The 18467-nt window shown below is 36.5% G+C and overlaps 1 protein-coding gene across 14 annotated transcripts in view; it reads right to left on the bottom strand.

The window, feature by feature from the left end:
• Positions 1-13453, bottom strand: part of LOC108272987 (uncharacterized) — a 104612-nt gene extending 91159 nt beyond the window's left edge. For all 14 annotated transcript variants that reach the window (XM_053683910.1, XM_053683919.1, XM_053683916.1 and 11 more), the window contains exons 1-4: positions 13107-13453; positions 11794-12195; positions 5167-6808; positions 2177-2446 (exon numbers count right to left, since the gene is read on the bottom strand). In XM_053683910.1, coding sequence (XP_053539885.1) covers positions 2177-2446; positions 5167-6808; positions 11794-12148 — 2267 coding nt within the window. In that variant the 5' untranslated portion in view covers positions 12149-12195; positions 13107-13453. The remainder of the gene's footprint in view (positions 1-2176; positions 2447-5166; positions 6809-11793; positions 12196-13106) is intronic.
• Between the last annotated feature and the right edge of the window lie 5014 nt (positions 13454-18467).

The following is an 18467-nucleotide window of genomic DNA, read 5'->3' as shown; positions in this document are numbered from 1 at the left end:
GTTTACATGCTAGTTTCTTAATTAGAGTATTGTCTTAATCGGGTTAAGATTGGATTATTGTTGTCCATGTAAACGTACTGACTGAGAGTGAAAGTGAAGTGACTCCAGCACAGTGCTGTCCAAGAGTGAATGTTCAGGTCATAACTACAATGTAGAGGACATTAAACTGTTTCTTAATTCGACTAAAAGCAAAAGAAGGGTACGTGTTAGAATATTTTCCTGACCTAAAACAGTTCACTGATAAATCTAAACGTTTGATGGTGAAGGGTGTTTAAATAAAGAAGTTTATCGGCTAAAGAAGATTATAAGAAAACTCAGCATAGAACTGAGTGATGGCTGTGAGAAGGTCTGAGTTTAAGGACCCCAGCAGAGTGTGTTGTCTGTTGAGGCTGGTTTTATTTTTATTTTTGGTTGAGTGAAGTGCGCATTGCATCGCAGAACTTAAATGGTGCTAGAAACATAAAAAAGGACTGAATTGTGTGAACTCATTAAACAGAAAAAAATAGATGTTACTTTTATTCAGGAAACACAGTGATGTTAAGCAGAGACCAACAGACACTTCCAAATAACATCACAGAATCAACTGTAGGGAACAGCAGTTAAAATGGCATTCAAGGGCCCCTCTCTAGCTGCCAGGGTGGATCCTAGTGAATGGACATAAACAAATGCCTGGCATCATTAGATAAGCTGCTAAGACAACTGCTAGACACATCTTACAGGGCAGGGAGGAAGACCCCCTTCACCCACATCCACATGAGGAAGGACTTCTCATTGGACCACAGGTTGACCTAACCATCAAACTCATTCCCAAGGTTTAGGCTAGAGGACCTCTCCTGGACACCACCTGCTAAGCCACAAAGGCCCAGTAGCATCTACACTTCCTGTAGATATCGAAGAGATCTCATCTCCTTCCTCCTATCCTCTCCACCTTCTGCAGAGGGACAAGGGAGAGCATTCTTACCACCTGTCTCACCATCTGGATGACAACTGCACAGACTGCTCAGACCGCAAGACCCTACAGCATATTGTAAGGACAGTTAAGAAAATCTTTGGGGTCTTTCTACCTACCATTGATACCTCCTTCAAAACTGCTGTATATGCAAGGGCAACAGCATTGTGGCCAACCACTCTCATGGACTTTTCACCCTTCTCTCATCTGGCAGAAGGTACTGAAGCATCCATTACACCACCACAAGACTCCAAAGAAGTTTCTCCCATGAGGCAGACAAAATACTCAACACACCACTGCCTCCCAATATTCACCAATCAAAACCTTCCAACAGCTACCACTGTGCATCCATCATTGCACACCTGCACTTTATAATTTCTGCTATTGAACAGATTTACTATTACGACTCTTTTTATTGCTGCTACTACATTCAATTGCTGCCATCACGGTCAATATTTTTGTAAAAATTGCACTACATTCCCCACCCCCACACTGTTCCATTGTTCTGTCTAGTTCACATTCACTGTTCTATGTATTTATTGTATTGTTTGTACTCATCTCACACTCTTATGTATTTGCATGTTATGTAGTCCAGGTACTGTGCCACTGTATTATGTCTTGCCACATGGTCCTGTGGAAACATTTTGTTCCAATGTATACAGGTTATATAGTGGAATTACAATAAAAACCACTTGACAAGACTATCTTTGTGGCCATCCTCACCATCCAAATAAGAGTACTCTGCATTGAACCGGGTGTTGTAGTTCTCATTAACATTAATGCTGAGATTTATCATGACGTTCTCTCTCTAACAAAGGTTTCAAAGCTTAGTGGTTAGAGCATTGGTCTTATAAACTAGGAGTTCAGAATTCAATCCTTGCTGGCCATTATATAATTTAAGAGGCACAATGTAATATAAGCAGTTGAATGCTCGGTTCTGATTGGTCAGATGGGGTGAATTATTTTCATAACAGCACAAGTAGTTCCAGCTGTAAAGTGAAAAATGTTATATGAATATGCTTGTTCTAGCTTGTTGTTGTTTCTATAGTAATGGCTTATACACAGGGACTTGTACATGGCTTGCTCCACATAAGCTAAGACTAATATTAAATGGATTTAAAAATGGGTTGTTTAACAAATTCACTCTTATACTCTTTGATGTGGAGACCTTTTTTGACTTACCAATACATGCATTTGGGAAATTAAGTTTAGCCATGATTTACTTACTGGAGAGAGCTGATGTGTGGCAGCCATGTGAACACCGTGCTACAGAGAAGATCCGAGAACTGTCGTGAGTCTTTATCACAGTGTAGATGGAGATTTGTTTGCTCTGCATACTGGGTTATAATTTTTCCAGCTTGCCTAAGCACATCTGTCTGACTGCTCACTGGGATGTGGATCTCATTTCCACATAATTGCAGGAGATGTATCAGATAATTCAGCTCCTCACACTTCAACGTGATTGTCCACACCTGACATAGTGTTGCTGATAAATCCCTGTGAGACAAAAAACACAATCTGAAAGTAAATTTGTGATGTACAGCATATGTTTATAATATGGCATACAGTGTCATAACTTTCGATATAAGGCTCCTAGTTTGGTGTGCCTGCGTATCAAACAACACATTCGACAGACTGCATAATAAAGTGGGCTATATGTCATAATAAATCACATATTACATGAGGTGAAATACTTTTATAAATTTCTACTTTCCACTACAGTTGTTTAAAAATACAGGAAAGTTTACCAACATACTGCCGGGCAACAATACCACTGCAGAGACAATATAGATGATCTCTCTCATGATCTTGCTCGCTCTCTCTCTCTCTCTCTCTCTCTCTCTCTCTCTCTCACACACACACACACACACACACACACACACACACACACACACACACACACACACACACACACACACACACACACACACAACTATTCCTGGCTGATTTTCTACTCAGAATAGTGAATAATGCCGGATTCAAAAAGACATTTGAGAGTGGTGACTTTAGACACACCCCCTTGAGACATCTCATGTTTTTAAAAAGTGCAACCAAAGACCAATGTCCAGTTACGACTGAACAATAAAGTAAATATGGCCTAAAACATCATCAGATTTTCACCAAGTCCTAAAAGTAAACAAATGAGACAAAATTATTATACTTGGTCATATATTTATTGAAAATGATTCAGTATCACATATCTGTGAGTGGCAAAAGTATGTACACTTTTGCTTTCAAATCTGGTGTGACCCCCTTATAAATAACTGTTGCAATAACTGCAACTAAACGTTACCGGTAACTGTTTATCAGTCCTGCACATCAACTTGGACTTTTCTTATACATTGTTATTTTGTGTTCTGAATTTATGTAAAGTCTGTTTTTTGTGTACAATGGGTGAGACCAAAGACCAATTTCCAGTTACGACTCAACAATAAAGTAAAGTAAATATTGCCTAAAACATCATCAGATTTTCACACCAGTCCTAAAAGTAAACAAATTAAACAAATGAGACAAGATTATTATATTTGGTCATTTATTTATTGAGGAAAATGATCTAATATTACATATCTGTGAGGGGCAAAAGTATGTGAACCTTTCCTTTCAGTATCTGGTGTGACCCCCTTGTGCAGTAATAACTGCAGATAAACATTTGGGGTAACTGTTGATCAGTCCTGCACATCGGCTTGGAGGAGTTTTATCCCGTTCCTCAGTACAGAACAGCTTCAACTCTGGGATGTTGTTGGGTTTCCTCACATGAACTTGTTTCATGTGAAACAACATGTTTCATGTGAACACCTGCTTGTTTCAGGTCCTTCCACAATATATCTATAGGATTATGGTCAGGATTTTGATTTGGCCATTCCAAACATTAACTTTATTTTCTTTAACAATTCTTTGGTAGAATGATTTGTGTTCTTAGGGTTGTTTACTTTCTGCATGACCCACTTTCTCTTGAAGTTCAGTTCACAGACAGATGTCTTGTCATTTTCCTTTAGAATTCACTGGTATAATTCAAAATTCATTGTTCCATCAATGATGGCGAGTCGTCCTCCCATTCTGGACCAGATGCAGCAAAATAGGTCCAAACCATGATACTACCACAATCATGTTTCACAGATGGGATAAGGTTCTTATGCTGGAATGCAGCGTTTTTCCTTTCTCCAAACATAATGCTTCTCATTTAAACAAAAGAGTTCTATTTTGGTCTCATCAATACACAAAACATTTTTCCAATAGCCTTCTGGCTTGTGTACATGATTTTAGCAAACTGCAGACAGGCACCAATGTTCTTTTTGGAGAGCAGTGCCTTTCTCCTTGCAACCCTGCCATGCACAATATTGTTCTTCAGTGTTCTCCTGATGGTGGTCTTTAGTTGCTTAGAACTTACCCTGGGTTGATTAATACCTTGTGGACTATTACGCATCTTGCTCTTGGAGTGATCTTCATTGGTTCACCACTCCTGGGGAGGGGAGGGTAACAGTGGTCTCGAATTTCCTCCATTTGTACGCAATGTGTGACCATCTGAATGTGGATTGGTGGAGTCCAAACTCTTTAGAGATGGATTTTGTAACCTTTTCCAGCCTGATGAGCTTCAACAACTTTTTCTGAGGTCCTCAAAAATCTCCTTTTGTTTGTGCCATGATACACTTCCACTAACATGTGTTGTGAAGATCATACATTGATCTGTTCTTTAAATAAAACAGGGCGCTCACTCACACCTGATCATCATACCATTGATTGAAAACACCTAACTCTAATTTCACCTTCAAATTAACTGTTAATTCTAGATTATACTTTTGCCACTCACTGATATGTAATATTGGATCATTTTCCTCAATAAATAAATTATATGTATGTATAATATATTAAAATATGTATAATATGATATGAAGTATAATATTTTTGTCTCATTTGTTTAATTGGCTTCTCTTGATCTACTTTGAGAACTTGTGTGAAAATCTGATGATGCTTTGGGTCATATTTATGCAGAAATAAAAATTCTCAAGGGTTCACAAATTTCCAGCACCACTGTATAGTCAGTCTTTAAGTTTCAGTTACTTTTATAATGCTGAATGATTTAGTCCAGTGTAACTGGACACCTAAGGCACATATTCAGGTAATACTCATTATTTCTGTCTAGACACAACCATAAAATTTCAAATTTTACATTTCTGTATTGTCACACCCCTAAAAGCATATATTTTGAATATAAATACCTTAGATATTGAGAATGGTCGAGAACTGTCTTCAGCCCTGAGAGTGACACAGCACTGTTCTCCAAATCAAGATGAACCCGTTTGTTTCTGGATTGGCTGATTACATAGGACACAGCACAGCATGTGTAAGGGTCCAAATGTTCCTCACTCAAATCTAGATAATAGTTTATTCTCTCTAGAAATGAGCAGCAGGTTTCAGGAGACTGATATTCGTATAGACACTGACATATGAAGGCAACGTCAACTTTTTCATCATCTGGTTGATCACAGAGGAAAGTGTTTAAGACCTTCTCAAAGAAGCTATCAATATTTTCCATGACCTTGTTCAATGGAAAGAGACACTTCAGATGATCAATGTTGGTGTGTGACTGAAGCCCACAGAGGAAAGGAATTACATGTTTCATGTGCTTACTGTCTTCATTCTGGCACAGATGGAGAAGCTCATCAACTATTTCTGTTTTTTCTAGAAGCCACAGAGCAGAAAAAAATTCCTGCATTGTGTTGTGAGGAAATGCACAAAATGTCTTGGCACGTGCTGGTGACATGACTGAAACTGTCTTCAAGAAAGCACCAGCAATGTCTTTCTCATAATAATCAAACTCCAGGATGATAGTTTTTAACTTGGTTGCATTGAAAGCACTCTCTGCTAAAGATAAGACCTTGTCTCTGCAGTTTTTAATGTGTCCATCTAAGTGCAGCAATTTCTTTTTTCCGTGTCTCTGTAGACAGTCACAAAAAATTTGTACATACAGCTCACTAGCTGTGCACTGTTTCTGTGCTTTTTCAGAAGTGTCATTTAAAATGCAGGCTGCCACCATAAAAGCATACATAGGGACATGGCAGAGACTGAAGAGTGCAGGATTGTTTATCACACTGTCTACCATCTCTGGATCATTACCTGACATTTTCCTAAAAAAATCATAAATTGACTCTTCACTGAATCCTTGAACATAGACTTTACATGTTGTCCAGTCAGAGAACTTGTACTCTACTTCAGGCCTGCATGTGGCCACAACCTTTGCTTCAGGCAGAAGGTCATGTTGTATGATTCCCAGAAAAAACGCATTGTCTGGAAAATCTCTGATTCCATCAAAAACAATGGTGACTCTTTCGGAATATTCTTGAAGATAGTGCAAAATTTCTTCAGCATTGTCTTTAAGCTGTGGATTTGACATTAAAACTTTGCTAAGCAGAAGATGCTCTAAGCTAACTGTAGTTGAGGTATTTGACAGTGTGTTTTCATCAAAGTAAAACATGAAGTCAAGGTTTGGGTCATGTCTCTCTGCCCAGTGATGCAACATTTGTTGAACAACTGTTGTCTTCCCAATTCCAGGTTTTCCTACTATTAGGATACTTTTCTCCTCGCTATTAAGTAAATCTTCAGGGGATTTTCTCTGTGTGTCTCTTGGTATGTAGGCCCTCAACTTTTTTGAACGGGATTTTTTAGATTTCTTGCTCTTAAGTATGATTTTGTTATGGGGTGTATTCTTTTCTGTGTCTGTATCCAACACCAAAGGAATAAAGGTGAAGTTCTCTTGTACTTTTCCTCCATAGAACTGCTGGCTCTGCCTCCACTGTTCACCTAGACTTTCTTTTGTTCTTGTCTTCAAAATCTTCTGCAGCTGATGACATGAGCTGGGTCCTACAATAACCACAGGAAAAGTGAAAAGATTATTGGTGGGAATAACTCAGTTATGTAGTGTTTAATGTGTTTTAGATTGCAATCACAGATCTACAATTTACCACAATCCGGTGAATTCAGGTTCATTGGGACATCAGATAAATTGGGACAGTTTATCTTAGCAGCATTAAGCTTGAGATTATCAGAGCGTGTTCTGACACTTAAATGTTTCAATTCCAAGTTTTACTCACAAGTAATAGGCTTTAGTATTGGCACTAACATCAGATTCTCCTATGCAAACCTCTTTATTGGATTTATCAAGCAAAAGTTCTTTTAAACAATTAACTGGATATGTACCCAGGATATTTCTTAGATACACTGATGATATCTTTGCACTGCTAACTGCATAGTTGAGCTACAGATCTTAATTTTCTTCTTCTCCACATTTGAAGATAAAGCAGCCTTTATTTTTACATATACATTATAGCACATTGCAATTCATTTCTCTGCATATCCCAGCTTTTAGGAAATTAAGATCAGAGCACAGGCTCAGCCATAATACGGTGCTCCTGGAGCAGATAGGGCTTTGCTCAAGGGCCCAACAATGGCAGTTTGGTGGTGTTGAGGCTTAAACCCCCAACCACCTGATCAGCAACCCAGAGCCTTAACCACTGAGCCAAAACTGTCTACAATTCACCCAGCCCTGGTATATACATGGAGTATTGCTCACCACGGCTCAAGCATAACATTGCGGAAGCTATCTTTGAAGTCAATAGATTCCAATTTGAAATTCACCATTCACTACAAATAGACAATTTCTCATTACTAATTTGAGTACAACTCCTCATATCCCAAGCACTGCAAAAATGTCATCGTTTATTCACAGCTAATGGGACATAAACACAACTGCATTGATAATGAAGACTTTCTCCAGAAAAGTAAGGGAATGTGCAATTATTTTTATAACTGTGGATTCCCTAAGAATCATATACATCATAATATGAATGGTTACCACCTTTGAGAGAACAGATTATAATCAGAGAGTATTCCTTTATCATTCATCTATGAGCATACTTATCTCCCACTAAAAAAATAGTCATGGATTTTATACTTATAAACTTCATAATCATTGGAGACAGCTTCCTGTTTTACGGAACCTCCACTTATCTCATATAGATTGGACAAAAGCATCAAAAGGACTGCTTGTCAAGAGTGAATTAAATGATCAGGCTAATGGAACCAGTGTCATATATACACCAATCTGCCCAGGGGTGACACCACTACACCAAAAGTGGTGGGGCAAAATTTTTGTCTGAGAGAAGAGATGCATCCAGGGGTGTAACCTGGCCTCTGCATTGGGGGCTGTAGCCCCAAAGATTTTTTCTTTATCCATGAATAATTCTCCACTTGGGGCAGTTTGTCACTACGTAACTGAATGTCAGTAAAAGAAGGCAAATCAGACAGGGTTTACAGGAAAATACGTGGAAATACTTGTGTCTTATTGGCTGACAGCTCTCAATTCTGCCAAACGCTAGTTCACGGTCAGTGTGAGGAAAAATGGATATACACAGAATTTTTTTAAAATATTTAAACCAGTAAATTGGTTGAAACTGAAACACTAATATCATCTCATGCTGAGCAGAAAAACAAGCTGTGTAAATGTCTGTATGAGTTCATGAATATGTATAAGTTTCATGAACAAGATATGAGCAGATCATAATGACAGCTAACAGACTTTGCATGGCACTGTTGCAGCTAAACCCATACAGTGATGACTTAGTTGTGCCTCCCCGTGGCTAGCAACACAAAATTAGCCTAGTCTTTAGCCGGTCTGGTAGTCCTGCAAACAGGGTGCACGGAGGCTTAGTGGTTAGCACGTTCACCTCACACCGCCAGGGATGGGGGTTGCCATGCAAGCTCTAGTTTGTAAACAATATGCTCTCATGCTCTCATTTCTGTGTTCTTTTTCCTTTCCAGTGTCACTAATTCTTTAAGAGAAAGGGTGTCCAAGGGCCATTGTGGATGCAGGTTTTCATTCCAATCAAGCAGAAGCCACACCTCAGCCTACTGAAAGCCAAGATCAACTGATTAAACAGGTGAAACCGGTGGAATCAGTTATGGCTCCGGCCTAATTTGTATGAAAACCTGCACCCACACCACCCCTGTTTTAGATCAACAGACAACAGCCCTGTTCCTGGTGATCTACCTTCCTGAATAATGTGCATAATTTTTTTAAAGCTGTATCTATCTCTTTCATCCACCTTAAACAACACTACGTTTTGTTTCTATAGACTCTATCCAGACACTCTAAGGTGTGTCTTCAGCCTGAAGCACCAAAGTGTTTGAAATTCCAAATGAAACAGTTCATATATACAGTGCAAACTTACTCTTGTGGTGTTTTCTGTTTCTACTGTGTTCTCTTGTTCCCCATGTTTAACTTGGGTGGGGTTGTGTTTTTGGTTTAGAATATGTAAGCTTAGCTCATTTCAGTTCCATGTGTTGGATACTTCCCTGAGATGCTTACAGTTTGGTTATACACTACAGTAAAATGTTAATCTTAAAGTCTTATCAGTAAGTATTTAAAATTCAAATGTATATTATAATGCACTTAAACTTTAATACTCTGGAAAAATGTAAACATGAATATGAAATTATAAATGGTGAAAAATAATTGCCTTGTGTCAGTTTTTGGTACTTAAAATTTAAAAGTCCATATATGTGGCTATAAGAAATTAATTGCTTATGTTTTACCTATTTTTTATTTGAATTAATACAAACATGAATATAAGCAACTTTCCAGGGGAAAGTTTGGATGATGTTTGAATAGAGATTAAATGGAAAGTTCTCCTTAACATTATGTTTAACATTTGCATTATCAAGAAAAAAAAACTTCCTTACAACATTTTAAAAAACTGGACGTTTTTAATGTTCAGAGAACATTCAGAAATAATGTCATCATAACTTAATGGGAATGTTAGTAAAATGTTCACAGAACTTATTTTTGTTAGCTGGGTCATCATCCACACTCTTACATTTATCACAAAATAGCTCCTATTAAACATATTTACCATAGCGAAAATTATTGGAGGATTACTATTTCTGAAAGTAATATTTGGACACGTAAATTAAATTTAAAGTTGCCTAGTCCAGTGGTTTTCAAAGTGGGGGCCGCCAGGGGGCCTCAACAATTTGGTCAGAGCCCCCAAGCCCATCCCTCTCACTAGTATGTTTTCTCTTTCTCACTCTCAACCACACACACACACAATCAGTTCCTAATGTAATGTAAATATGTAAAATGTAATTATTAATAAAAAAGGGGGATACATTCAGAGGTCTGTATTTTAATGTGTTTTAAAGACATCTTGCAAAAGGGGTGCCTCGGTCAAATGTTAATGCCATTTGGGGGGCCTTACCCTGGAAAAGTTTGGGAACCCCTGGCTTAGTCTCCATTCAGTAACATGGGAGTGGATGGAGCTACAAATTGTACAAATACAAATTGTACTGCAGCCAGCTACTAGAGGGCCTCAGAGACATCAATTTTAATTCCCTGTCATAATGTCCATCCATATATAGTCATCCCATGTCTCAAATTGTCAATTTATACTATGCACTAAAAGTATATACTCTTCTTGTAAAGAGAAAGTACACACTTTTGAGTGTGTAGTAAAAAGTATGCAAGTATTGGGACATACTAACACATTTGTTGCCTAGTTTCACAGACGGTCCAGTCCTCCTTGCATTTCAGCTTTTTTTTCATTCATTACTCCTTATATAATTTATACTATGTAATTTTATTTATTCCCTTGATTTATTTTTCCATATTTCATTTATACCACTCTAAAAGGAGTGCTTGAATTCGACAAAACTCCTCCTGTCTCGAGTTGTGAGCAATATTAGCTGAAAATGTTCATAGATCCACACTTCGAAAATCTACCAGAAATAGTAGACCATTCGGGGTACCTTTGGGATTCTCATGTCAACATGCTACAATCTGGGACATACTAATACTTATCTCGAATACTATTTAGGATGGAGAGTAAATCAAGTATATTCAGCTTATGATTAACAATTAGATTTCCATATCCTGAGTGATTTATTGTGTTAAACAGGTACTCTACTTGTTACAGCATCAAGTATCAGAGCTCTGTGTTTCCATTGTGTGAAATTTGACTCATACTAACTTATGAGGATGGTTAGGTGTGCCTCTGCTACCCTTTTATTCATTTAGAATGAGTTCTATGTAGTTATTTCATATGTTTAATCCAAAGCATCTCCTTACCTTTTACATGATTAAAAACCTACTGAATTCATTTTTATTGAAGCAAAAAAAGGACATTAAAACAGTTCAAAGCTTTATACAGATTGTATTTACAGAACTGTACAGGAGTAACATCACTAATTCCATATACAGCTTCAGTAATAAAATACTCCATCCTGGAAAAGTACTGCCAGTGTTTATTCTAGTTTTACTGCATGGCTTGTCAAGGTTTTTTTTTTCTTCTTCTAAAGAACAGCATGATGTTTGCTAATACAAGAATGATCTGGCTGCACTGTGGCCTTTGGTCACATTTCCTTTCTCACCCACCAAGCTGTGGTGGGGACACGGAGTGAAGGTGTGTTGGGGAGTGTCTGTAAAATTACACCAAACAATCCAAGTGATGTGCATTTGCACTTGTGCAATTTATTTTATACACTTCAATTCAATAATACACTTGTACTGGGGTCATACCTTACACCATTATTTTTTATCATGTATGCATACATGTTAGTCTGGAGCCTTGGTAATGGCCATGATTCATTGGAATATAAATATAAACATTTTTCCTTCTCATGTAGGGTTGAGATTTGTTTTAGTTATGGCAAGAAAGCTTAGACTATATGAAAAGTCAAAAACTGTCCCAATATAAATGGATTCATCCTACTTCTGATATATGCATTGTGTACCCACAGTAAATGCCACAGTTTTTGTAATTAGTCATTAATATGCTTATGTCAAGCATTCTTACCTTGAGTATAATCATCTTCAGGCTCATCTCTAAAGGAGAACAAGCAGATCCACGTATGTAGATCAGGAGTCAGGCTAGACGAATCCAGCTTTGGCAAGACTGATTTCCTCTCACGATCCAGTATTCTGAGAAATTTATAGCAGGCCTCCTCACCCTTGTTTATGACCCAGTCCAGTATCTTCCTGGTTTTTCTGCAATTTACAGGTTCATCCTCAAGGTCACCAACTTCATTACCATTTAAAACATTCTGCTGGTGAAGTTTTTCAACAATAAGAGGAAGGTTTTGTAGCCGTCCCAGCAGGTTTTCACAAGCATCTCTAATATACTCTCTGGCAGATTGATGTGAAGAAGCCATATAGATGCTGTCAGCTCTTCAGCTTCATATGCCTCTCCATCTACTATCTGACAAAAAAAATGCAATTAATTATAATAAGTCCGGAATGCATATAAGAACTTAGCTAGGCAACACAATACATATTCAACAATATTTAAACCAGGTGTTCTCAAATAAGGGGTTGTGTCTCGAACATGGGGTCACTTGATTTTAAACTGGGTTTGTAAAGGAAACTCACAATGTCCTCTTTTGTTTAATTCATTTATTTTGCAAATTAATATAAGAAATATAATTCTAACTATAAAGACAGATTTTGTATGCTATAATTTAAAGTTTCTGGGCGGCACATTGAAACAATCCGCAGTTAAATTAGAAGTGCACATTATTTTATTCTTTTTCAATCTCTTGTCATGCAACACTAATTCTAGGTAATCAGTAATAAATATGGCCAAATTTCTCTGTCCATCTCCCTCCGCTAAATAAACTAGCACTGTGTCTCAAATCACATACTTATGTACAATTAACCTGAGTATTAACACTAACTGGTTTTCCTATTACAGTTAGTGTTTGAATTTTTAAAACCTCTCGTGTAGCCTTTAAACCTACCTAAAGGGATGCTTTGCGTACCAGTTTTCTAGATATTTAGAAATAGCAGGCAAAAACATTTTGATTTGTTTAACATATTTTGACATAGTTTTTCGGTTTTTTAAATCTGAACATTTGTATTCTGCCGATCTTCGAAATCGAAAGTAAAAGATCATCTGAGCATGTCACGTGTCTAAAACGCTAATAATAAATACGTGCAAATGAATCGATTATACATGTCCAGAATTATCTACAGTCTCCACAAACGGCTGGTTTAGAGAATGTAAATGAAAACATGTTATTTAAAGTTATTTTTCAAGTATAACATTTGTGTATAGAAAAAGGGAAAGAAAACATGCAGTTTCCGTGTCACAAAAGCGACAGTAAGACTTACCAGTGTCCGCTCACACAGAGAATGAAGTTTACAGTGTAAAGCTGGGTTTTGTTCAGTTACTTTAACCTTCTACACAGAAATATGTACATTAATATGTTTAAGACAGGTCTTCTAGATATCCGGAAGTACACGCGGTGAAGCTCACCAGACACCTCATGAGAATTTAAAAATGTAGGATTCACACCAGACTGAACTCAGCAGTAATCACAGTGAAACAATAACGATTTCCTGAACTTTATAAAGTCTTCTTCTTCTTCTTCTTCTTCTTCTTCTTCTGCTTCTTCTTCTTCTTCTTCTGCTTCTTCTTCTTCTTCTGCTTCTTCTTCTGCTTCTGCTGCTTCTTCTTCTTTTTGTTTTAATGGCGGTTGGCAAACCAGTTAAAGGTGCATTACCGCCACCTACTGGACTGGAGTGTGGGGGCGACGATCGGTAGACAGATTTTTTGTAAAATATAAATAAATAAATAAAAAAAATTTAAAAATAATAATAATAACAACAATAATAATAATTGTTAATAATAAAATAATTTAAAATATTATTTCATATTTTATTATTTTATTATTTAATAATTATAATAATAATAATAATAATAATAATAATAATAAATAATACCAAAACAATACTACATATGTAAAAGAAAATAAAGAGATAAATAACTATATACTAGATATTCATACTAGATTTCTAAAGTCTCTCACTTATATCAGTATTCTTTAGATAGTTCATTAGGGGCGGTGCATTTTCATAAATGTTTTCCCCAGCAAGTTCTTTAGTGTCATCTTTTGTTTTCCAATATGCATCTCTAGCTCAGTTCTTTCCTGCTCATATCTTTCTCAGTCTAACAGAATGTGTTTTACAGTCTCTTGTGTACTGCAGTGTGTCCAGAGTCCAGTGCGGTGTTATCCTATTCTGTTTAATGCTAGATTTAAGCAAGCATGACCTATTCCAACATGCGTAATTAATATCTCTTCCTTTGGGTTCCTGCCCTGCCTCACACTCATGCCTACTTGTTTTTGTATATTATTTAGATGTCATCCGGTGTCAGCTGTGTCCCAGTATTCCTGCCATATATTATATGCATGTCCCTTTATAATGGTTTTGATCTCTGCTCTACTTAATGGCACTTGTATATCAACTGTTTCATGTTTTATCAATCTTTTTGAAAGTACAGCCACAGTTTCATTTCCTTCTACCCCTACATGTGCAGGAACCCAGAAGAAGGAAACATTCAGCCCCTTAGCATGAAGTATGAGAAGCAGATGTTTTTCATATTTCATTTATATATCATTTGATGTTTTCCCAGACTGTATGCTTGATAGTGCTGATAGACTGTCAGAAGCTATAGTGACTTCTTGGTTCTGATTTTTTTTTTCCAGCCACTGCAGTGCCCATAGGACTTCTAATAGTTCTACAGTGTACAATGATAACTGATCGGTTGACCTTTTTTGACTGCTACGTCATACCGAGGAATGAAAAAAGCTGCACCAGTGTGGCCTGTCTCAGGCTGTTATGACCAATCTGTATATATGAGTAATTTATTCTGATACTGGTCCATATAGTTTTGAATTATTATCCCTTGTGGTGCTATTTTAGAATTATCTTTTAATATTTGTTGTAATCTTTTATCTACAGATGGTTTAAAGAATCTCCAGGGTGGTACAGTTGGTATCGCCACAATGGGGCTTACTTGTAGCTGACTGAGAACAGCATTTTGTGCCGTTGCATATCCTACCCATCCGAAACTGTTAAAGTTAGTCCTATAAAACACTGAGCATTCTTGTAAGATGGCTTTCGTGGGGTGCACCTTGCTATGCCCTTGTAGATTTACCCAATATGCCAGCGTGATCTTAACCCTCCTGATACACAACAGCATCTCTCCTCTCTCAAGCTATAACGCAGTCACTGGTGATGATTTAAATGCTCTAGTACAGATCCGGAGTGCCTGTGCCTGTTCAAAATCAAGCTTTTTAAGATTTGACTGTGATGAAGACATATATGCTAGGCAACCATAATAAAAGGCAGTCCCCAAACAGTGCCATCTGGTGGTTAAAAAAGCAGCCAAAATCCTGCGGAGGAAGCTCCCTCCACAGATAGGTTCAATGTTATGTGCACAAATAAAATTTTGTGGAATAGAATGTAATAGAAGAATAATGTACACATATATGACGAACAGAGCGGCATAAGGCAGGTATTTTGCCTGCAATTATTTGTATTCTTCATATTACTTGTCTGAATGGGTATTTTAAAATGTAGGCTAACTGAATACGTTTGAAGGAAAATGATTAATTGTGACATGGATAAAACAATCCATTCATATAAAGTGAGGGACTAAAATAAGAATAAGGTGTGATGGGATCATCTGGGTATTAAATGTGCTTATGAGACTTGGCAGTGATAATGCTTGTGTAAAGCCTTGTTTCCACCGAAATTATGGAGAACAATTAGTTCCAGGAACTTTTTTCAAGGGACCATTGGTTCCTCCGGAACTTCGTTGTCTGTGTTTCTATCGCGGTCAAAAGTACCGTCGTTATTATTATTACATTAGCCTAAATGTGCTTATGACACATGGCAGTGATAGCCTAGTTCTTGTGTAACTGTGGGAATGACAGAATGATTAATGATTTTTATTGAGAAATAAGAGCTGTTTGACAGTGTTGGGGTTGAGTGTATTTCTCCTCTTTAACAGTACTTCCCCTACCTTGGAGAACACGTTCACATGGTACAGAGGCTGCTGTACAAAGAAACTGCAATGCCAAAGTGTATAAATTACCAAAACAAAACCAAAAGTGCAAAAATTCACCAAGAGAGACAAAAAATAATAATTTGTGAAAATTTCACCAAGAAAATTTCACCAAGAGAAATAAAACAAAAATAATAAAATTTATTTAAAAAATAAAATAAAAAATAAATAAAAATTACATTTTAAAAATAAAATAATTAAAAAAATAAAATGTCACCAAGAAAAATAAAACAACCAATAATTTTTGACAAATAATTAGTGATGATTTAAATGTAACGTATTGATTATCCAACTTTCAAAATACAGTACTGCTCACAAACCAACCAACCAGACTGAGCCAATGAGGAGTCATAAAGTAAAATTAAAAATCTGAGGTTCAATCGAATTGTACACGTGACTTGACAGAAAGTGTGGCTTCGTTTGTGGTCAGACAGATGACTCTGTGAAACCAATACACACCTCGATTTGGGGCTTCACTGGAGATTGCGTTGCGTGTGCATGGCTCAAAGCTTTTATATATCACAAACTGTTTTCATGTTTAACCCTTCAACAAGTTAACAATTTATTTTTCAAATTGTAAAACAAGTCCTGTTTAACCAAGGTTTAATACTTTTTTTATTGCGTCAAACATATACGTACAACAAATAACCACAGTGGCGACATATTGCTAACAAAGGTACAATTACAAACAAAAGCAACACATATCACAGTGAAAGAATTACATTTTCAATGTGACATCCTTAAGAATGTTATATATTTTGGATGCCTTGGCGCTCAGAGGTTTCGACATATAATTAAAAGAGGCAAATAAGGATTTTACATCAGCAGAAAAAATTAAGTTTAGATTCTATTGCTCAGGCTTCATGAAGATGAAATCGCCCTAAAAGACAAAGTAAATTTAGCATCATTAGAATGAATATTTGAAAGAAAAATCATAATTTCTGTAATCTGCACCAATTTGTTAAAACATAAACGTAATAACAAGGTAAATTCAAAAAGATTTAGAGAAAGGGCACAGATAAAACAAATCTAAACTGATTCTTCTTCTATTTTGCAAAAGGAGCACAAGGGGGGATACATCTTTTAAAAACTGTTTAAAAGTGTATTGCAAGGGTAATATTTGTGAGTAATCTGAAATGAAGTTCTCTAATTTTATTTGGGTTAAGAAGTTTGTAAGGAGTAATCCATAAATTACTTAAATTATAGTTTGGGTAATAGATACTCCATTTTGAGTGTGCTTTACTTTATCTGAGATAAAATTATTACATTTCTTGTCTAGAATATGAGTACCATTAATTGAAAGTATAGGAATGTGATATATTACATATCAATATATCTATATATGAAATAATATTTATGCATTACTTTTTATGGATGCACAAAAAACACTGAATTAAACTACAGTGCTAAATTAATAATAAAAACTGCACCTTATGGTTTCTGTTTGTCACTGCTTTTAGGCGTACTGTTTTACTTTTGATCATAGTGTTTTAATTAGACATTACAGATCTTACTTGCGCTCCCACTTTGAGTGAGGAGCAACACAGCCTCATTAATAACACATCACTTCCGTTATAATAAATGACAGAAGTTACACTGCAAGCGTGCAAATACACCATATAATGACAATAAACTTAAATTAAACTAAACCTTTTAAGCAACTTGCACCAGTTTCCCCAACCCCTTGCTCACAGTGGAGCATTCTGGATACAAACGAGTTTGTGCTCGTTGTTCGTTGTTGTTTTCTCTTTTTCTTTTTTGTTTCTTTTTTGTTAAGCAAACATGGCTAATTTTATTATTTACACAGAGTGGTTAGTGTAACGTTAGCTAGCTTAATATCAAACATGGCTAACTTTATTTACACATAACAATTAGCTTAAGGTTAGCACAAATTTAGTAGACAAACACTTAACGTAATATACAAATTAATTGTTCACCACATGACAGCCTGGCGCTGCCAGATATATCTCCACCACTAGTTACAGCACGTAGTATATTTCTTTAATGAAATTTGTAGACTTTGCAATTTGCAACATGTGTTTTTGTAATACTTTTAACCTATTCATGAAGAAAACTATTATGAATTTAAATATGTATTCACACGGTCTTGTTTCCCATATTAACACCATATTTTTTTAGCAATCTGAACTTATCTACAGAGACAAAAAAGGAAACAGCAAACTTTCCACTTGAAACCAGTAGGTAGCGTCTGAGGACTGAGGCGGGGACTGGAAGTCTATTCCAGTGATTATATCAATTACTGCTTTGTTCCGAAGAGGAACAAGATGTCACAATGGAACACTCGCCTGCTAGGCCATCGACTAATCCATATTACACCACAGTGCTGTTAAATTCTGGATTGTGACTGGTCAGGTTTTGATTAATTTATTAACTCTCTTTTCAAAATAAGTTATTAGGAAAACTGTGAAAATTTAATGGTTGTGACTAACCATGGCGTGAAGGTGTATGCGTTATGGGCTGTAGGCATTGTAAACAACAGCTGAGTGCTGAGAGCAAACACAATGCCACTGAAGAATAGCAAACCCCTAAAATAGTGCTCCGGGCACAGTGACTTAGTAATTAGAACGTTTGCCTCTTACCTCCTTATTTGTGTGTTCAAA

This window comes from Ictalurus punctatus, chromosome 12, assembly GCF_001660625.3.
Source record: "Ictalurus punctatus breed USDA103 chromosome 12, Coco_2.0, whole genome shotgun sequence".
NCBI classification, from domain to species: Eukaryota; Metazoa; Chordata; class Actinopteri; order Siluriformes; family Ictaluridae; genus Ictalurus; species Ictalurus punctatus.
Note: the sequence above shows the minus strand (reverse complement) of the source record. Positions and strands in the feature narration are given on the sequence as shown.